Source organism: Rattus norvegicus, chromosome 2 (assembly GCF_021556685.1).
Source record: "Rattus norvegicus strain SHRSP/BbbUtx chromosome 2, alternate assembly SHRSP_T2T, whole genome shotgun sequence".
Classification (NCBI taxonomy): Eukaryota; Metazoa; Chordata; class Mammalia; order Rodentia; family Muridae; genus Rattus; species Rattus norvegicus.
The window spans coordinates 144,672,083-144,694,209 of record NC_141535.1 but is presented as its reverse complement, the minus strand read 5'-3'; the positions used below and the strand labels follow the sequence as shown (position 1 = coordinate 144,694,209).

The 22,127-nt window shown below is 42.7% G+C and overlaps 2 protein-coding genes across 15 annotated transcripts in view; one reads left to right on the top strand and one right to left on the bottom strand.

Moving 5' to 3' along the window:
* Window positions 1-22,127, bottom strand: part of Med12l (mediator complex subunit 12L) — a 315,356-nt gene that overhangs the window by 203,961 nt on the left and 89,268 nt on the right. For 8 of the 13 annotated variants that reach the window (XM_087637350.1, XM_087637380.1, XM_087637387.1 and 5 more), the window contains 3 exons: window positions 17,569-17,783; window positions 16,414-16,518; window positions 15,490-15,666 (listed from right to left, as the gene is read on the bottom strand). In XM_087637350.1, the coding sequence (XP_087493476.1) occupies window positions 15,490-15,666; window positions 16,414-16,518; window positions 17,569-17,783 (497 nt within the window). The remainder of the gene's footprint in view (window positions 1-15,489; window positions 15,667-16,413; window positions 16,519-17,568; window positions 17,784-22,127) is intronic. The other 5 variants (XM_087637371.1, XM_087637375.1, XM_087637397.1 and 2 more) reach the window with 1 other exon arrangement.
* Window positions 5,334-11,033, top strand: Gpr171 (G protein-coupled receptor 171). 2 transcript variants are annotated; one of them, XM_087634329.1, is made up of 2 exons: window positions 5,334-6,134; window positions 9,608-11,033. In XM_087634329.1, the coding sequence occupies exon 2, from the start codon at window positions 9,655-9,657 to the stop codon at window positions 10,633-10,635; it is 981 nt and encodes a 326-aa protein (XP_087490455.1). In that variant the 5' UTR covers window positions 5,334-6,134; window positions 9,608-9,654; the 3' UTR covers window positions 10,636-11,033.

Genomic DNA, 22,127 nt, shown 5'->3' with positions numbered 1-22,127 from the left:
GCAGACAACCCTAGTGTAGCTAAAGAGGCCACGGGAACACTTTATTTGTGCTTCTTCTGTAGATGCGGTCACAACACAAGAGTGACCACGGAGGCTCACACGCAGAGAAGGCAACATCAACAGTGACGGGAAGACAGAAGTATGAAAGAGGACATCTATCTGAGAACCTGTACCTCACCAAAAAGCAAGGCTCTGAGCCTAGCCAACTACCTCCCTGTTTTTACAAGAAACATAAATTTACAGGGCTCTTCTACTGCTGGGCCTTAAGTCAAATCAGGTAGTGGACGGTTACTCCCACCAGGCTGGAGTAGCTTGCAGTCACCACCCAGCTGTAGACAAAAGCTCTGTGGCTGCCTTGGTGCTAATGTTTCCTGTACCAAAGATACTACAACATGGTGGTGAGGGCTCTATGTAGGCACCAGCACAGCCTCTCCATGTTTAATGGTTTGTGTGATGGTGTCTTCAGTGACGGAACTTTGTTGCAATCTTGTGAAGAACCTATAGTTCTGACAACAACCTGGGTGGTCTGGGGATCCCTGTGGGGTATCTTTGGCAACACCTGGAGAAGATGTCATCCAACCCTGGTACCGGAAGCTTCCTTTGCTGACAAGAGACAGGCAGTTGGGACTCTGTCTCTCCTAGTATTTGGTGACTTCACTGAGATCATTTTCATCCATGTATATATTTTAGGAAATTTCTATTTCCACACTACTCCTCAAACACTCGTTAACTTTAGCTGTCTCTCCCCACAGGCCCTCCCAGAAGCTCCTCTCCTGCCCTGTTCCCTCCTGGTCCTCCCACACCCTTCTCCTCATCCATCCATATCTGTCTATTCTATTTCCCTTTGCTAACCAGGTCCACTCTTACTTCCTTACCCTATTCCCACCCTCTGTGGATCTAGGGACTGTAGCTTGGTTATCCTGACTTAAGAACAGCCACGTATCAGCAAGGACACACCAGCTTTGTCTTCCTGTGCCTGGGGTACCTCATTTGGTATGAATTTTTTTTTCTAGTCCATCCATTTGTCTGAAAATTTCACGACACCATTTTTTTTCAGCAGATGAGTGATACTCCATTGTGTAAATTAAATGAAGACTGCACCCGTAGCTAGAACATGATATATCAGCAGCCACCCTGCAACATCTTAATGCAGAAATCCAAAAGGGTATTTTACTAGGTTTTGCTGTTCCCTAGAGCTAGAAGTCCCCGATCATTAAGATCTCCCTGCTTTCTTCCTATACCTGAATGAAGTTTGCATCTCTGTGCTTAACTGTTTGTTTGTTTTTTTTGTTTGTTTTTGTTTTGTTTTGTTTTGTTTGTTTTTTTATGAAAGAAGAGCTGCGGCATGAATCAAGAAATGGATGACAGAGCAATGTTGTACACCAAACTGATGTAGGAACCACTGAGGGAGGGGAACCCAGAAGATGCCTCATAAAAACCTTCCTCAGGAGCAGGCCCCTGCTGCACTATCTCCTCAGAAGCCACCCTCTCTTCTTAGCAACAGAAGGAAACATTGTCAGCTGAGTAAGCCACTTTCTATGTCCTGAGTCACACAGCTAGCAGAGGTGAATTAGCACTAGGCAATGGAGTGGCCAGTCTGAATCCACCAGTGACAGGCTGAGAGGTAGTGAGATTTAAACCCACCCCAGGTTCACCCTCAAGAAACATTCTGGAAGAGGACACCATAAAGCTGTAAGCCCCCAATGTGCTAGAACTCCTATGTCTCAAAGCTCACTCCATACCACACAGAAAAAGAACTGGTTCAAACCTAACCCTGGTTTTGCAGTGGATGCGTATGTCAGCCTCCATTAAAGCCACAGCCACAAGGTTAGACACTGGCCGGCGTATGTCAACTTGTTATATTCTCAGATGTCAACAACTCTCACAGATCACATTTGTCCCCAATGTGCCAAGTGTTAATGACAGGCCGGCAGTGGTGGTACACACCTTTAATCCAGAACTTGAGAGGCAGAGGCAGATGGATCTCTGAATTAATTCCAGTCTCGTCTACAAAGTGAGTTCCAGGATAGCCAAAGCCACACAAAGAAACCCTATCTGAAAAACAAACCAAATTCAAACAGATAGACAGACAAGACAGACAGACAGACAGACAGAGGCAGAGAGAGAGAGAGAGAGAGAGAGAGAGAGAGAGAGAGAATATAAGAGTATATAATGGTGAAGGACAAAGGAAAAAAGTCAGGGTAGCCAAACGGAGAGGTCCAACAGCTCCAGCTTGTCTATGGGACACCCATACAGCTCTTGTTATAAAACACACTTCTGGTTTTATAAAGGCTGTTGTTTCCCTAACTTCCTTCTGGGCCCATTTATCATATGTATAAACAAGGACTGCTGATTTCTTTGAGTTAATTTTGTATTCATCCGGTTTGCTGAAGGTTTGTCAGCTTTAGGAGTCCTCTGGTAGAATTTTGGGAGTTGCTTATGTATACTATCATATCACCTGAAAAGAGCCATACTTTGACTTCTTCCTTTCTGATTTGTATCCCCTTGATCTCCTTTGGTTGTCTTATTGCTCTGTCTAGAACTTCAAGTAGTATGTTGAAGAGAGAGAAAGTGGACAGCCTTGTGTTGCCCCTGATTTTAGAGGAATCGCTTTAAGCTTCTCTCCATTTAGTTTGATGTTGGCTATTGACTTTCTGTATATTGCTTTGATTACGTTTAGGGGTGTGCCTTGTATTCTTGATCTGAGACTTTTAACATGAAGGGGTGTTAGATTTCATTAAAGCTTTTTCAGCATCTAATGAGATGATCGTGATTTTTTTTTCTCTTTCATTTTTTCATATGGTGGATTATGTTGATGGAATGAGGAGGGGGGTTCAGGATCAGGTGTGGGGATGGACAGGAGAAATGGCCAGATAGTCATAAGAATGAATGGAAATCTGCAACTGGTGGGAGTTGGGGACGTGGGGGAACCTCAAGGACATGCAAAGAGACCTGGGATAGGGGAGGTACCCAAGGATCATTAAAGGTAACTTTAGCTGTGCCTCAAAATACTGGGGATATGAAACCTGAAGAGGCCACCTCCTGTAGTCAGGAAGGAAACCCAGTGGAGCAATAGTGACACTGACCCAGCCACTAAACGTTCAACCCAAAATTTATCCTGGATGGAGATATAAAGTGCATACATACATACATACATATATACATATATATGTACATGCATATATACATATGTACATACATACATACATACATACATACCAAAATTAAGTTTCATTATCACAAAATCAGCTCCAGACAGGCATGCTGACACATACCTGTGATGTTAGCAGTAGGGAGGCTCAAGTAGGAGGACTCCTGTTAGTCTGGGGCCACCCTGGGTTTATATGGCAAGGTCCTATCTCATAAACCCAAAAACCCATACAGGCAAATTATTACTGATCTGAAACAGAGGTGCAGGGACAGAGAACCTGGGCACTTCAGCCCACTCACATTTGACAACCGCGCATAAACAGTGGTCTTCAGTTGTAGCAACAGTTAGCTGCTTGCACTTTTTGATCACCTAAACCTTAAAGGGAAGCAAGGAAGCAGGCAGATACAAGTCTACTCAAAATAAAAGACAAAAAGCCTACCCAAAACAAACCTCACCAGAAACATTCTCTCACAATTTTCCTTCATAGCATACTAAGTCTACTCACCACCCAATCTGCAACCAACTCCATCCCTAAATTCTCTTCCTCCCTAATGGACACGAACCTTCTTTCATGCAAATGTCTCTCCAAAAGAGGCCACAGCTTGGCAGTTACAAATTAAGTGTGTGCCAGCCTATTATCATCCTTCAAAATCTGTTTGGAGTCAGACGGTCATATCCACTTTCATAAAGCCGGCCTTGCCCCTATCCACCATCACGGCTTTGATCTCCAGTAACTCCGAAAGGAGAGGGGGCAGGGGATAGTGGGAATCCAGTCTCATGAATGAAAAAAAAAAAAATCACTAACGAGGCAAAACTTGTCCTTCAGACCATCAGGCTATCGGGCATGCTACTACCTCAGAGCTGGGCTCTGCTTCAACACCCATTAAAAAGATAATCATGCAATATAAGGTACGAGTTGCTAAATACATGCAACTGTTTAGGCCAAGCTGAGAAATGCTTTTTCATTTGTTTTAAGTCTCAAAACATGGAAAACAGATGAAATGCATCCTATTAACCTTTAGAAATGTAATAGTAAGACTGTGTGAATGCGTGTGTGCCGGAGCACACAATTGCCGGTCAAAGGACACATGTACACAGTGGGTCTCTTTCTTTCCCTGAGTTCCAGGGATGGGATTCAGTTTATCAGACTTGCATGGCAAGCACTTTAACCTGCTGCACCATCTCCCTGGATAACATGCAACACGTTTGTGAAAGAGAGTCATATGCACAGTAACATTTATGTGGTTCATGTAAACATAGAAAAATAAAAGTTAATTCTGTAATCCAAGAAGGGGAACAGGGATTATCTCTCTGTTGTTCTAATGATGTCCTTTTATTTTATTCAAGAATTTTTTGAAACCGGAGCTGGCAAGATGGGTTAAAAGGTGCTTGCCACCATGCCTAACAACTTGGTATAATCCTGCATGGTGGAAGGGAAAACCAATTCCTTAATATCATATGATCTCTACAAACACACTTCAACACGCATGTACACTACATGTATACATACAAAATAATAAACATAGAAAAATGTTTTTCTGGCATGAACAACAAAAAAGTAACTGTATCATACCAGATTCCACACGGTGCTAATTTCCTGAGATGATCTCACAAGATAGCCTTGACTGGTTTTAAATTCACCACGGAGCCCAGGCTGCCTTAGGTTTGTGGCTATTGCCCTGCCTCAGCTCCCAAATGCTGGGGTTCCAGGTGTCTACCAGCCACAGGGCTGTCATGTTGTTTTTCTAATTAACAAATCCCACAATAAAGATATAAACTGCAACAATGTTACTCATTACGTCTGACGTGCTACTGTGAATAACTATACAACAAGTATCTGTCTAAGTACTGTCTAGGTGTCTTCATTCATACACTCAACACTGTTTTCAAGACTCTAACACTATTTTTAAAACTACTAGGAAATAGAACAGTCTGGGGCACTTTTATTTTAAAAGGATAAAAGAGGCAAGCTATTATAATAGATAATTATTTTCTCTAAAATAAGGAAAGTTATTTCCCCTAAAACAGTAACTGACAAATTTGAGTTACTTAGATGAAATTGTTTTTCTAACAAAAACTTCCTCAGGAGGCTTTCATACAGTTTAAACCATTTGCAAACCACAGTTTCATCTACGTCAATCTCTAACATTTTAAAACCACACAAGAGGGAAAGGAAATTCTTAGTTCAGCAGGCAACCCAGAAAGATGGAACCGCTGCCACTGAAGGTTACTAAGTAGCTCATGATTCTCTGAAGACCTGGACCCAGGCCTGCCCAGGGCAGAGAAGACAGCCAGGACCCAGGCCTGCCCAGGGCAGAGAAGACAGCCAGGACCCAGGCCTGCTCAGGGCAGAGAAGACAGCCAGGACCCAGGCCTGCTCAGGGCAGAGAAGACAGCCAGGACCCAGGCCTGCCCAGGGCAGAGAAGACAGCCAGGACCCAGACCTGCCCAGGGCAGAGAAGACAGCCAGGACCCAGACCTGCTCAGGGCAGAGAAGACAGCCAGGACCCAGGCCTGCCCAGGGCAGAGAAGACAGCCAGGACCCAGGCCTGCCCAGGGCAGAGAAGACAGCCAGGACCCAGGCCTGCTCAGAGCAGAGAAGACAGCCAGGACCCAGGCCTGCCCAGGGCAGAGAAGACAGCCAGGACCCAGGCCTGCCCAGGGCAGAGAAGACAGCCAGGACCCAGACCTGCTCAGGGCAGAGAAGACACAACCAGGACACAGGCCTGCCCAGGGCACAAAGAAGACACAGCCAGGACCCAGGCCTGCTCAGGGCACAGAAGACACGACCAGGACAGGACACAGGCCTGCCCAGGGTGCAGAAGACACAGCCAAGACCCAGGCCTGCTCAGGGCAGAGAAGACACAGCCAGGACCCAGGCCTGCTTTGGGCACAAAGAAGACACAGACAGGACACAGGCCTGCCCAGGGCAGAGAAGACAGCCAGGACCCAGGCCTGCTCTGGGCAGAGAAGACACAGCCAGGTACGTCCTTTTCAATGAGCTCATTCCATGTTTTTCCCCATAGAAACCAAAGTCCTGCTGTTCAGTGTTGAAGGAAAAAGGGTCAAAAGTTACAAGGCTTTAGGTCGGTAGGACAACCACTATTAAACTATAATTAACCTGAGCTGTGGACAATTAACAGCGCTTCCTACTTTCTTTTGATCTCATCCATATTTTAAGAACTACAATTCAAATTAGAGTACTATTCAAATTACAATACCAATTACTGAAGCTACTGTTTCCAAGCTAGATGGATGATAGGCAAGGCCGTGTTCTATCTCCCCAACAGGTCTTAACCAGATGTTCCTCTGCCTAAGGAGTGGGCAATCTGTGAGAAAGGACCATAGAGACATTCAAACTCTGCTCTTGACCCTGCAGTACTGCTGAGCGCACCTATTTTGTGTGGATATTGTTGGCTCCATGTTTATCAAGCTCTTAGATTTCAGATTAATGATGGAGAGCATGGGATGTTGCTATAGTACAATTTTGCCTCTGATCGATATATGCACAATTTTGAGAAATGATTTTTCATGGCAATCTAGACACAATTTAATAGAAGAAAATGCATAGGACTCAAGACTGCATTACTGAATGAGTGGTTACACTGTAACTATTTTAAGTTACTCTACTCTGGAACAGATGGTCAGTTCTAATTACAGAGAATAGCAATCCTGACAAACTATTAGAATACTTTTCTGTACCATAAGCCCTACCAATAAAATGAGAGTTCATCATATAATTATCCAGGCAATAGGGCACTCTCAGAAACAAATAACTATTTTATTGACACTATATAACGTCCAAAATCCCTATAGGAAGTCAGAGAAACCTGGAGTGGCATTCAGACATGGAGAGTCACCTTCAGGCCCACAGGTTGACAGGCAAGACTCAGAAAAAGGAAAAAGGATAAAGGCTGCAGGAATCCGGAGCACTTTGCAGTCTCCTCAATTGATCTGAGGACTGGAAAATAGTCGTCAATAAAGAACCCATCATTAAAGTGCCATGCTTCTAAAATTCCACATGTTTAAGTGGATTGAGTTTAACAACCACCCAACAGGACACATGTTTTTCTTTAAACAAAACTGTTTAGTCCACAATCATAAATGGTTAGTGCATTACGGTTTTCATTATGATTGGTACAGAACAACAATATCTGTGGGCCCCAAATGCCCCGAGTCTTCTGAGGAAACGGAAGAGCTTGTAACCTTTAAGACACTTAAAAGTTCACACCTTGTTCAAGATAAACACAGCAGGGCCATGAGATGCCTCAGCCAGGGAGTGTGTAAATTTGGTACATAAGTACAACTGAGTTCCACCCCAGCAGTCAGACAAGGGAAAAGGAGAAAACTGACTCCCCAAGATGTCCAATGACCTCCACATGCACACAGAAGCACTCTCACAGCCATATTACATGAACATGCATGATAACAATAAAAATTTAAAGATACACACATTAAGTAATAAGACTTCAGGAGTGGCTTGATTTTAAAGAAGGACTTTAAGGCTGCTGAGCCATTCCACCGTCAGTAAACTTTCAATGTCCCGGAACATTGCATAAGACTTTGTTCCTGATAAAACATTAAAGCATGAGCAGCCCAGGTTGTATACTCTCTGGTTTCTGGCATTTTTCAGAAAATTCCATGTAGATATGCATTCAGGAAGTGATATTTTTGACCTTTCCTTTAAAACAAAAGAATATTGTTTCACATGAAAAGGGATTGCTGATTCTGGTGGCGCAGACCAGTGGGATATGCTGAAGAGGCAGAGGAAGGTGAGTTCGAGGCCAGCTTGGTGTGCACATTTTTGGGGATGTAGAGTTGGCTCAGCAGTTAAGAGAACTGACCTTCCAGAGGTCCTGAGTTCAAATCACAGCAACCACATGGTAGCTCACAGCCATCTGTAATGGGATCTGATGACCTCTTCTGGTGTGTCTGAAGACAACTACAGTGTACTCACATACATAAAATAAATATTTCTAGAAAGAAAGCGAGAGAGAGAGAGAGAGAGAGAGAGAGAGAGGAGAGGGGAGGGGAGGGGAGGGGAGGGGAGGGGAGGGGAGGGGAGGGGAGAGGAGAGGAGAGGAGAGGAGAGGAGAGGAGAGGAGAGGAGAGGAGAGGAGAGGAGAGGAGAGGAGAGGAGAGGAGAGGAGAGGAGAGGGATTGCCCACATCAAGAGGGAACGCACAAAGTAGCATCTGTGGCCCTAAACACAGGAGTCAGGGCAGATCAGGAGTTAGAGCAGACCACCGCAGAGGGAGTTCAGTTTAACTTGAGCTCATAAGTCAAGCTGATATGCTCTAACTGGACAGACCACGACAAGATCTTACTGTCTTTATCAGGTTCAATTGTGGTGGCTCTGTACTGAAAAAGTTAGAAGGGGATTGTTTTGTTTTGTTTTATGTTTTGAATTGAAACAAAGTTGCAGGTATATAACAGGCTAGCGTTGCCATTTAGCAAAGAGTGATCTTAAACTAGTGTTTCTCCTGAGTGCTAGGACTACAAATGAGTCCCGCCAGATTCAAAAAAGTTACATGTTCTAATACAGATGTAACTGACCCTTTTCTGGAAGATGTATGTTGGCAAATAAATATAGGGTGATGTTCTAGAAGCTTTTAAAACTCACTTTCATAAAACTATTCAAAAACACTTCCATAGAAATAGCTACAGCCATTATGTACAGCAAGTTTTTCTACTAATTGAACTGAAACAGTAAAAAGAAACACAAAGTATTTTCATTAACACGGCAAATATAATGTAACAAAAATATTACATGGGTACTCAACATGACATATGATAGTTAAATAGATTCTTTAATATGTTCATCGTTTAAAGTGTTCACCAGACACAACATTGGCCTTCACAGGTCTATACCATTATAAATTGGTACATGATAACAGAGGTCATCAATTCAGAACCAGAGTCTAACCCTTCAATTCTTCTCACTGAAAAATATGCTAACATGATTCACAACAGAGGGCCCACTTTTACAATAACGGTGTAAACCTGTCTGCAGTTTGCTGTCTTCTCTTTTCTACCATCAGCCTAAGTTCTTGCAGCATAAGCTACAAAGGCTATAAAAAGAAAAGCAGAAAGCCACACTGAAATCTTTTTCAGACAAAACCACAGTACCTTCCTCTCTCCACTTCCCAGAACCTCTGGTCACTTACCTCCACTGCACAGAAATTTCTCCCCCAACCAGTAATAGAGAACTACACAACACAAACCACAAGGCCAAAAACATCCCTTCTAAAAAGCTAATTTACATGGGATTTCCTGAAAGTCACAGGAATCAGACAGCCAAGAACCTGGTTTTCCATAATCTAGGATGTTCCCCGCCACCCAGTGAAACTCTTCCTAAACACAAGAAAGATGGTGATAACTTTTGAGTATAAATGGTTCTAAGAAGTATTTTCTGATTTTAGTTAACTAACCTCTCCCTTCTACTTTTTTTAACAGAACCCTGAGGTTGTTTTAAATTATTGAACTGGACCTTCTCCCTCAAGATGACAAACAGTTCCATGTTCTGCCCAATTTACAGAGATCTAGAACCATTTACGTATTTTTTTTATTTAGTTTATCTCATTGGAATCATTGGGAGTTGTTTTGCAACGTGGGCTTTTATACAGAAAAGCACAAATCACAGGTGTGTGAGCATATATTTAATTAACCTGCTTACAGCTGACTTCCTGCTCACTCTGGCATTGCCAGTAAAAATCGTTGTTGACTTGGGTGTGGCGCCCTGGAAACTAAGGATATTCCACTGCCAAGTGACAGCCTGCCTCATCTACATCAACATGTACTTATCTATTATCTTCTTAGCCTTTGTCAGCATTGACCGCTGTCTTCAGTTAGTACACAGCTGCAAGATATACCGAATCCAAGAACCTGGGTTTGCCAAAATGATATCGGCCGTCGTGTGGCTCATGGTCCTGCTTATAATGGTGCCGAACATGGTGATTCCCATCAAGAACATCAAAGAAAAATCTAATGTAGGTTGCATGGAGTTTAAAAGGGAGTTCGGAAAAAATTGGCACTTGCTAACAAATTTCATATGTGTGGCAATATTTTTAAATTTCTCAGCCATCATTCTGATATCCAACTTCCTTGTAATTAGACAACTCTACAGAAACAGAGACAACGCAAACTACCCAAGCGTGAAGTCGGCTCTGCTCAACATTCTCCTGGTGACAGCGAGTTACATCATATGCTTTGTTCCTTACCACGCTGTTAGGATCCCATACACCCTCAGCCAGACAGAGGTGATATCTGACTGCTCAACTAGGATTGCTCTCTTCAAAGCCAAGGAGGCCACACTGCTGCTGGCTGTGTCCAACCTGTGCTTTGACCCAATTCTGTACTATCATCTGTCGAAAGCATTTCGACTGAAGGTCACTGAGACTTTCGCCTCGCCTCAAAAGATGAAGGCTCGGGAGGAAAAACCGAGACGTGAGAATGACGTGCAAAGTACAGGCTCTGCGTGTTAGTCCTTCTTCCTGACTAGACCACAAAGCTGGCCACAGTTTTCAAAGATAAAAGGAGATGCTAAGATAGAAGAGTCCTAGGACTAAAGGCTGCTGATAGCTGGTGAACAGGTTCACGCAGGACGTCAACACAAGCCAGCCCTGCACCCTCACAGTTGCCGGGATTCTTTATTCCAAATATCTGTACAGGAAAATTGGCAAAGCACGTGGAATGAAGGTCAACTGGAACCATCAAAGCAAGAAGAGCCGTGGCAAAGACTCAGAGACCCACTTCGGTGCCTGGAACTGACTTCTTCATGAAAATATATCAAACAATATGAAATAAAAGCATCAAAATACCTGCATCATTTTTACTTGTAAACGACTGCTTTGAAAGGTAATAAATGCTCTCTATTCAGCACTCCTACTTTTAACATCTCATTTTTGGTAACCCAATAACAACTTTTCAGTCTGAAAGGTTTGCAGTGATAGGAACAGGAGGACACACTGGTTAATTCCAGGACACCCTAGGGGCTGAGGCAGAAAGATCATTATGAGTTTGAGGCTAGCATGGGCTTCAATATGAACTGCAGGTCATCCTGGTCTATAAAATGAGACCTTATCCCTAATTAATTTTAAGAGGCATTTGCAAATACATGGGGATTTTTTTTTCTTAACACTATAAGGAAGCTATTAAACTACTTTAACTGCTGAAACTGTTTTGGGAGTAAAAATCCACATCAAAGGTATTTAAAAAAAAATACCAGCCAAAGAATCCTAAAATAAACACATGGACTCATACCAGAAGGCCATGCTAGAAACATAGCCTATGTCGGGCCATGGGTGCCTCTTAAATCTAGAGACAAGGTGAACCAGAATGTGCAGTACAAAGTACAAGTCACCCCCATCGCTAACCAGATCCTCTCTACTGCCAATAAATACACAGATTGTGAGTAATGGCATTAAATAAAAGACTCAGTAAAACAACAGAAAAAGTACTGAGAAGCACACCTGAGCTCTTGGTTTAATTCTGCCCCACCCCCACCCCTTTTGCGACACAATCACCTATAGCTCACTGTATAAAAAAAAGTAATAACCTCGAACTCCTGATCTTCCTCCTTCTACCTCTCAAGTCCTGGGATTACAGACATATGCTACGAGAACCAGCTCTTCTGCATGTATTTTTTTCTCTATGTATTTTTAATGTGACAAACATCCACGTAAAACAGTTAGAAACGGCCCAGAGAGACAGCTCAACGGTTAAGAGCATTGCTACTCTTGCAGTGGACCCAGGCTTAGTCCACAGCACCCCACAACATGAGGCTCACAACTGCTAGTAACTCCACTTACAGAAAGGATCCAAGTGGGTTCCCATAGCCTCTTCTCACCTCCGCTGGCACCAAGCATGCACGTGGTACGCGTACATACATGCAGGAACTCACAGGCACGCACATTTAAATCAATCGTTCTGTAAATACTGCATTGCAATAGCTGTGGTGACGAGAGACAGGGATCCTGCAGTGAATGTGGGAGCAAATGCCTGTAATACCAGCTGAAAGGATAATACAAGCCAGTATAGATTTCACAGCCAGACTGTCGCACGCGCGCGCGCGCACGCACACACACACACACACACACACACACACACACACACACACACGTGTGCAAGAGTGCAAGAGAGAAGAAAGGAAGAGGCAGGAATGGAGGGAGAGAGGGAATATGAATGTGCTCCTGGATGCCAAGAACATGCTTGATTAAAATGCTATTTTTGTACTTGAAGAATGAATTTCAAAGTCTTATTTGTAAATTCACGAATACATTTTTAGTCCAAATTAAATAACTGAGAGAAAGCCACCTGTCTCCTTTTTAAAAAGAAATTTGTGACGGTAGGTTCCAGAGAAAGTAACAGGAATGCCAACGAGTCTGACGAGTGTGACACTGTACAGACTCTTGCCAGGTTACAAGGTTGGTAGAATGCAGACACAGTAAAACCGGCGCTGGTTGAGGTCTACATAGCATAGCTTCTGATGAGCAGATCAAAACAGGCACAGTACAGACAAGGCTGTTGTTTTTGCTGAAGTAGCCCTTCACCCTCTCTCCTTGCTCTCTAGTTATGAAGGCAATACAGCAAAAGACCAAGACATTTTTAGCCATATTCTTATGTTTGCTTCTCATGCACAACAGGCAATCAGATTTCTCCTAAGAAGAGAAAAAGACTCTCAATACAAGATCAGTGTTTTATTAGCCTATATTTTCCCTTCTGCTTTATTCTCAATAAGGCCCGTTAGGAAAGGGGACCTTAGATATATCAGTAATGGAAAGCTGCACTTATTCTGGTTTTTTTTTTTTTTTTTTTTTGGACAACTTGATACAAGTTGGATTCATTTTAGAAGAACTGAGAAAAATGTTCCCATCAGGTTGGCCTGTAGGCAAGTCTACGGGCATTATCTTAATGAGTGGTTAATGGGGAAGGGGCAAATCCACCATGGGCACAACCTCAGGTACGGGTCCTAGAGGGTATATGAAAGCTGGTTTTACAAACCAGACAAGGCAAGCCAGTAACCAGCATCTTCCATGGTCGCTGCTTCAGTTCCTGGCATGAATTCCTGCAGGATTTCTTCCTTCATGATGGACAGTAATCTATATGATGAAACAAACCCTTCCTTCCCCAGCTTGCTTTTGGTGATGGTGTCTGTCACAGCAAATTAGGACAAAAGCTAACTAAAAACTGTATCCAAAGTTGGCTTAGTGGGTAATCATGGCTTATTGTGCAATCATGAGAACCCAAGTTTCAGATGCCAGAATTCATATAAAAGCCAGGAATTGCCACTCACTCCTATATCCCCAGCACTGTAGGGAGCAGAGGTAAGATCACTGGACTTACTAGCCACTAGCCTAGTTCTAGCTTCAGTAGAGGCCCTGTGTCAAAAAGAAAGACAAAAAGTAATAGAACAGGACATACTCCTCTGGCCCCTGTGAATACGTGCACAGGTGCATACATCTGCATGCACACACACATACACATACACACACACACACACACACACACACACACACACAAATAGACACCTTACATCAGCACACACAAAATTAATAAAAATAAAAATTAGATACTACAACTGCCAAGGAATGCCATCAAGCACTTTCCTCTAAGGAGGTGGACACAGTCATGTGATGAAAACAATGGAGAAGCTGATTGCTGATAGCTGTTCAGATCCCAGAAACACAGAGAAGACAGACTGAAAACTCTGCTTACACGGGCCAGCCCATGCAACTCTCAACGACGACTTCCAGCACTCACTGTAAAGGCTCTCCCTCCCCTTTGCCTTACTGTGTTTGTTTGGTAAGCTTTGTGTTCTCCAGAGTGCTTCCTGGTATATAACAAAGTTATAAAGACTGTATGGAGTTCCTGGACCCATCTCCCTACTATTAAAGATGCCTCACATGACTATGACATGGCAGGCTTATGACAACTAAGAAGCTAATATTGCAGAATTAGTAATGAATAAGCTCTGGGCTTTACAGTTCATTTATTTTACATTTAACATTTTAAACAAACCCAAGGCATGATAGTTCACACATGAGTGTGCCAGAAACATCTGTGATCTGTAAGCTCATCCTCTCCATTAACACAAGTGAACTGCCAGATTATCTGGTCGTGTTTGAATATTGGTGACACAAAGAACCATAGAAAATTAGTGACCATGTTCTGAGATGAACAAATTGAAAATCAGTGATCATGTTATGAGATGATCGAAAGAATTTTGTAAAGTTCTGGCCTAGTTTATGGACATAAACAAAAAGGAGTTTTTAACTGTCATAAGACAAAAAAAATTATGGATGTAGTGAGTTTGAATCATTTCGGAGAATGTTCTAAAATATCAACTATACTTAGCTTTAACAAAATACCCGGGCTGGAGAGATGGCTCAGTGGTTAAGAGCACTGACTGTTCTTCCAGAGGTCCTGAGTTCAAATCCCAGCAACCACATGGTGGCTCACAACCATCTGTAATGAGATCCGATGCCCTTTTCTGGTGTCTGAAGACAGCTACAGTGTACTTACATATAATAAATAAATCTTTAAAAAAAATACTCAGTTTACTGATCAAAACTTCTAAATATAGTGTGCATGAAACAGTTTACCTGGGAATTAAAAATGTCCCAGCTTTTAGCCTCATGTTTGTTACTAACATGTAAAATACTATGGCTTCTCTTTGGGATAAACACTTCACTACACAAGCCTTCAACACTAAGCTCTTTAAGCTCTCTTCCTGTCTATCCCAGCTCTGAGCCCACCACGCCCAAGGCCAGGTCCATCCCCTCCCACACCGTTTGTCATCATCCGACCCACTTGTCAGTCACAATGGTCCTGCTCTCCAATACTCCATTGAGAATGGAGGGACTGGGGATATGGGAAGCTTGCCTTTTTGTGTGCACTGGGGTTTCGACCCAATTGCTTCACTGTCAAAATTTGTGATTCATAAGCAACCATCCCTCTACTTACTCACTTCTCCTATGCCCCGCAAAATCGTACTCATCTGTTAAATGTCAAAAGTACCCAGCAGTCAAAACAGGACAAGTAAAAACTAATCAGCAAATGACTTTCAGATTGAAGTAGAGAAAACACTTAGATATTACTTACAGTGACTCAAATTCTTTTGATGAAAGGATATTAAGACAGGGAATTCTATTAAATCCACTAGTCACTAACATCACACTGTACCTTTTCATGATGTATTTGTACACCGGCTAGATGATCCAGATTATAGCCATTAGAGCAGCGAGTGCAATTTTCACACGATGTCATTTATGTGTACGTAGAGGAGTGCATGTGATAACCTGACAGCCAATCACTGATGGCCTTAGAAAATGGCTTACCAGAGGTATAGGAAAATGAGTTGCATACTGCAGATGTCGGAGGAGGTCATAATTTGATGGGAAAATTAATTCTCTTGGCTTTTCTCTCTTTCCCAGTTTCTCACCATTGCCTGACATTCTTCTGCTCAAGGAAGGGTTGATGTTCTCACAGGATTCTCCGGGCATGGGAGAAAAAATCTATGTCATGTAAAAACAAATGTTGAATGTCATAAATAAAGGAAGCAACACCAAGCCACAGTGACATATACTAGAGCTTCAAACGAAAATGCTCACAAAATAGCTGATGAAAAAGAGGCAAAAATGTTTTAATGTCCACGAAATTAAATCACACACACACAAAAAAAATCTGTCAGTATCACCCCTGCCCCTTTGAGAAAATGGGAAAATGAACATGACATGGGAGGAGGACAAAAACAACCAGAGGACTGGCCCTGTGAGTGAATTTAAAAATGTTATCCTCAAAGGGTTACATTTCCTCCAAAAAACACATCCTTAACGATACTTAGTAAGATTAAGCCATAGACCGATGCTTCAAAATATGCAAACAATGCTTTTATAAACAGCAAGATTATAATGAAAACCACATTATATTGAGAGACAGTAGGAAAATAAAGACTACTCTTTAGAAATTCAAGGTGTAGACTGTCCTACTGAAACCACACTCCGACACTCCTTACACATCAATGGCCCCAAAGTAAAACTGTCACAGCCAGTCAGCTGGAACAGGAGTGTAACACTTTACAGAGGAGGCAACACAACCCCATGGTGAGGATAACACAATGACCACAGGTCACTGTGACTCAGGGTGGGTGATGGGGACAGCACAAGGATGAGTCATTCTAATACATGAGGCAAGCAAGAAAGAGAAGGAGACAAGCTGGGGTGGGAAGAGTTAGCTGGGAATGAATCAAAGGTTGAACCTACTGGAAACTCAGAACCAAAGTCACTTTTAAAGTCACTCTTGTCTACTTCATCAAAAATGTTAGTGGTTCCTGAGCCAAGGCCCATGTGCGCCATAACAGCGTGCTCCTAAGTGCCAGAGGAAAGAAGCCATGTTGTAAATGCTGCAGTTTAGGAAATGGAATTTGAAACAGGGAGAGGATTCTCACCATCCTATCTATTGCTACCCCTGTCTATTTCTCTTAAAGGATTTAAAGGAAACTTGAAGACACGTACTGCTTTAAAGAATGACATTCCTTCCCCTGGAGTAAACAAAGCTTTAACTCTACTGAGTTTTTTTAAAGGAAGAGAACAGAGATTCATAATTTAAAACAAACTATCCACAATGTATTTCATTGGGCTATTTCCAGTAATTTAAAAAAAAAAAAAAAAAAAGGAGAAACTGAAAGATCTAAGAATGAAAAAGAAAAATGAGGTGCTTTAAAAAACAAACAGATACAGCCACAACTTTAAACATGTCCTCGGAGTATCTGTAAACTCATATTAAACAACCAGAATAAATCTGTATTTTGAGCACTATTAGTCTCTCTTCATTTTCCACTGTTTCTCGCTGTCCTAACTCTTTTTATCTTGAAGTCTTAACTATCTGGAACAATGTCTAAACTGTCAGCACCTAAAAGAAAAATCAATGGTAGTCAAGGCCACAGCAGAAATTGCTGTAAAGAACAATTCTACCGTGTTTTAGAAACAGAGATTTAGTTTCGCAAAGAAAACTCGTGTTACTAGGAACAAGGGCTTCCTCTTTATGTGTAGAAAGAGTGGTATGTGGAGATCCCCTTTAACACAAAGCCAAAGGAGTTTGCTGTTAAAACAGGTTCACCTCTGAAGCTCAGGATTAAAAGAAAACTTCAGGCTACACACATCTAAAACTAAGAGCATAATACTTTAATCTCGTGAAAAAAAATTTACAGTCTTAACCTTTCATTAACTCCAGGACACATAAAATTCTAGAAGACATGCATTTCACATGTCCTTTGTGAGTGGAGGGGAGATAAACTCTGTAGGGAGAGAAGGAACTAAAACCCAATTGCCTTTCCATCACTAAAATGCCCATCTGAAACTGACTCCACCCCAGCGGGAGATCACTCGGGAAAGGGTATGGACATCACCCCAGTATACCTCCATCTTCATTTCATGATCCTTCGAGTAGTGCTCATCTGAATTCTCTCCTGCTGGCGACCGCAGCCCCGTGGAGGCAGTAACCGACAAATCTCCTCGAGAGATGAGGGTGCACATATATGCATCATGGGAGAAGACATCGTGGCGGATAAACTCACAGAAGAGCAGCACCAAGTTCACAAATTCTACCTTCTCACATTCACTGTTTGGGTCCGCTGGATGAGAAACAAATTAAATTAGAAATTCCCTGAACAGGCAAAAAAAAAAAAGAAAGAAAGAAAGAAAGAAAGAAAGAAAGAGAGAGAGAGAAAAAGAAAAATAAGAAGAAAAAACATTTTCAAGGCTTAAGAACATTTTCACTACCCTTTATATTTTTGTATTCACTGTTTCATTTTGAAAAGTACAAAAGGTGGCAGGGGTGAGGGAGAGATAGGAAAAGTGTACTGGCTAGTTCTGTGTCAACCTGGCACCAGTCGGAGTCATCAGAAAGAAGCCTCAATGGAGAAAACGACTCCGTAAGTTCCCTCTGTAAGGCTCTGTCTTAATTAGTGATCAACAGGGGAAAGCCTCAGCCCATTGTAGGTGCTGCCATCCTCGGCTGGTCACCCTGGGTTCTGTAAGAAAGCAGGCTGAGCAAGCCATGTAAAGCAAGTCAGTAAGCAGCATCCCTCCATGGATGGCTTCTACATCAGCTCCTGCCTCCAGGTCCCTGCCGGCCTGAGTCACTGCCTCACTTCACTTGTGATGAAGAGCAGTGTGAAAGTGTAAGCTGAATGAACCTTTTGCTCTGCAACTTGCTTTTTGTTCACGGTGTTTTACCACAGTAATAGAAACCCTAACCAGAAAAAGTTGGTATCAGGACTAAGGGGTATACTGCTGTGACAGACCAGACCATGTTTTGGAGAGGGCTGTGGAAGGAATTTGTAGCTTTGGGATAGCAGAGACACTAAGCATTGGGAGTTCAGTGGGATGTTCTGTAGGAGTTTGGAAAATAGCAATGTTGAGAACAGTGCAGAAGATGGAGGCCTGGCTCATGAAATTTCAGAAGGAAATTTTAAGACTCTCCAGGACTATTTGCTATCTTAAATTAAGATTCTATAACTTGTCAGCTGGGGCTGAAGAGTCGACCAAAATTAACAAGAGGCTGGCACCACCAAAGTGAAGTCTTCGTGTTACTGGGACAATCAATGCTGATTTGCTGGAGATAAGAAATTAGAGGTGGTTAAGAAGAGACTAGCATCACTAAGGTAAAATCTTCTGGGAGGTGTTTCCTGAACAGCCAAGATTGTACCTTGTGTTGGCAGCTGGACTTGGTTATGTGAAAGTCACCCAGGTCATACTGGTTTTGAAGGCATAAAGGGGTCACAGGAAACAAGAGAGAAGTTGAGTCTTGACACTAGGAAGAGAGCCAATGAAAGACTGTGGGCGAAAGGGCCTAGCACTCTGAAAATGCCAATACTATGGGACAGTCACGAAGAACAGTGGCACCAGGGGAGTAGAGCCAGCCAGAGCTTAGAAGTAAAGTTGTGTGTGCTACAGAGGGCAGAGCTGGAGAATTGACTCAAGCCCTTTGGAGGAGCCCAGAAGATCATGACCAGATCCCAGACACTGGACAGGTGGAACAGATTTGATTATGACTGTGCCCTGATTTTTCCCTTTTGAAGAAACTAAGTATTTGATTTTTTTTTTAATTTTACTGGAGCCCACAGTTGAGAGATTTTAAATTTTAAGAGACTGGCTATTTTAAAGGGACTAAAATTTCAATGTGTTCGTATTTGCAAAGACTGTGGGACTTTTTTTTTTTCTTTTTTTTTTTTTTTCTTTTTCGGAGCTGGGGACCAAACCCAGGGCCTTCCGCTTGCTAGGCAAGCGCTCTACCACTGAGCTAAGTCCCCAACCCCTACTGTGGGACTTTTAAAGTTATGTTTTTAATGTGAGATCTTAGGGATGAGAAAGAAAAAAGAGTTGTGGCTTATCAGTGATGTGTTTGTGTGTCAGGCTGACAAGGGGTCAGTTGTCCTGACTGGTTTTATGCCAACTTGACACAAGCTGGAGTCATCACAGAGCCTCAATTGAGAAAATGCCTCCATAAGATCCATTTGTAAGGCTTTTTTGTTTTTGTTTTTGTTTTTTATTTAAATTAGTGCCCTGCATCTATAGGAAAGCAAGCTGAGTAAGCAGCATCCCTCCATAGCTTCTGCATCAGCTCCTGCCTCCAGGTACCTGACCTCCTTCAATTCCTATCCTGACTTCCTTTGGACATGAAGAGCAATATGAAAGTGTAAGCTAAATAAATCATTTCCTCCCCAACTAGCTTTTGGGCCACGGTGTTTTGTTACAGCAACAGAAATACTAAGACATTGAGAGTAACCAGAATTCATTGTATGCACATACAGTGTGTCAGAGAAAAATATTGGTAACTTTCACCTTTTAAGTTTTATTCAAACATCTGCTGTGATACTAACATGTTTAAAGCACTGACAGGCAGGTTACGTTTCTTTTCAGTGTGAGCATGTGAGTGCACTCACGGGTGAGAAGAGGGTTTAGGATGCCCTGAGCAGCTGCAGGAGGCTGCCAGCCACTGAAAACAAGTGCTGAGACCCATCCCCGGTCCTCTGAAAACTGTTTATGGGTGTTCTTAACTGCAGAGCCTTCTCAATAGCCCTGACAGGCAGGCTTTTTTTTTTTTTTTTTTTTTTTTTTTGCACAGTTATAACTGGAAAATGTGAACCCGATATGCTAAAACACATTTTCAAGTTTAATGATAGTGGTTCCTAGAAAATTAATGACCGTGCACCTCTTAATGCCATCCGAAGCACAGCCTCTCTTATTACTAAAACAATCTGGGGCTGGCTTTAACTACACTGAAAGGGCTGCCTCTTCCAGGTATCTGTGTGCACTGTGTCAAATAAGTCTTTATAACAAAACAATTTAAATACTAAGGGGGCAGGACCAGGGTGGGGAATCCTGTTAGAGCCAGTATTGACTATAAATGAGATTAAGATTTAGAATCATCATGGAAAAAAGAAGATGCTCTGTGCATGTATGTGAGGGGGTTTCCGGACTGTGATGGAGTGGGAAGACCCTAAATGTGGGTAGCACCATTCCATTTGACTAAGATCTTGGACGGAATAAAAAGAAAGTGAGCTAACCACCAGCATTTGCCTCCTGAGGACAGGACGAGCAGCTGCCTCAAAAGCACCTGGAGCCATGACACACCACCGTGCTGGCCTGAGCCCTCCAGTGGGGAAAAGACCTTGCCTTAAACGTCCTTTTTCAGGCATCTCATCCCAGCAATGAAAGAAGTAACTAATGCTAACCCACCTAAACAAAAGAAGGAAAATAAAAACAGACACAAGGACAGCAGTCATCTCGGGAGTTCCTTTTCCCTTTAATTCCTAACCCATCTGTGTAGCTCACGTTATGATTCTCAGTATGGCAGCCACATTCTAAATATATCTGAACCTTTGGGACAAGTTTAGAAAACTTCATGGATAAGATCTACAAAGCTAAATTCCTTTCATAAGTATCAGCCAAAAAAAAAACAAAAAAACAAAAAACAAAAACCAAACAAACAACAAAAAACTCCTTCAGAAGCCTGTGTTCTCAGTTCCCTGAACATTGGAAGTCAGTGTCTCCTCTCTCACAACAAGCAGCCTCTTCTCAGGAACACTGATGGAGTCTCTCAGGCAGGAAGTGTGACCCAGAAGAGGCAAAGGACAGAAAACATTTTTCCCCAAAGACAACTAAAATGGGTAGAGGCAGCAAATTTGGAACAAATGTGCACCTCCTGATAATCCAAGATGATTGACATCTTCCGTGCCTGGCTTTCTGCTATCAGGGAATTCCTCCTGCCTCCTCATCTTCCTGCTTCCTACATTCAAACCACTTGAACTGCTCAAACACTTGCTTTCCCCAAGGCCAACCCATGAGGAACTGTATTAGAGGGCAGTGACATTGAGAATCTTAAGAACCACTGCCCAAAGCTTATCGTAAGGCCTCCAGTTGGTTAAGAGAAAGCCTCCCCTTGCTTGTCCCAAAGATCCAGTCAGGCTCCACTCAGCCTAAACAAGGCCCGTCCTCCAGTCAGTCATAATAACGTGTATTCAGTGTGCTACTCCCACTTTTCCACAACCCTCTGCCATCCCTCCTCTACATCACTCCTCACCCTGACACTTTTCTGTTGCTCTAGATATTCCCCAAGATGCTGTCATACTTTCTCATTTGTGTATCTCACAATAATGGTGAGCAAGCTATTACTGTTCATAACTGTCCACCCTCAGTAACCCTAATGGGTGGTTGTTAATTCCACAGACTCTCAAATTCCCAACACCAAAGTCAGAGGACATCAGCTTAAGGAGATGGAGACATACCAATCGGAATGGTGAAGCCACGCCCATCATCATCATGGGAATGGTGAAGCCACGCCCATCCATCATCATGGGAATGGTGAAGCCACGCCCATGCATCATCAGCTCCTGTAGGCTGCAGGTCTGTGCTTTACTGCTGCCACCGCCCCACCCCATCCCCTTATATAACAGTTAGAAACCAGGAGGTTA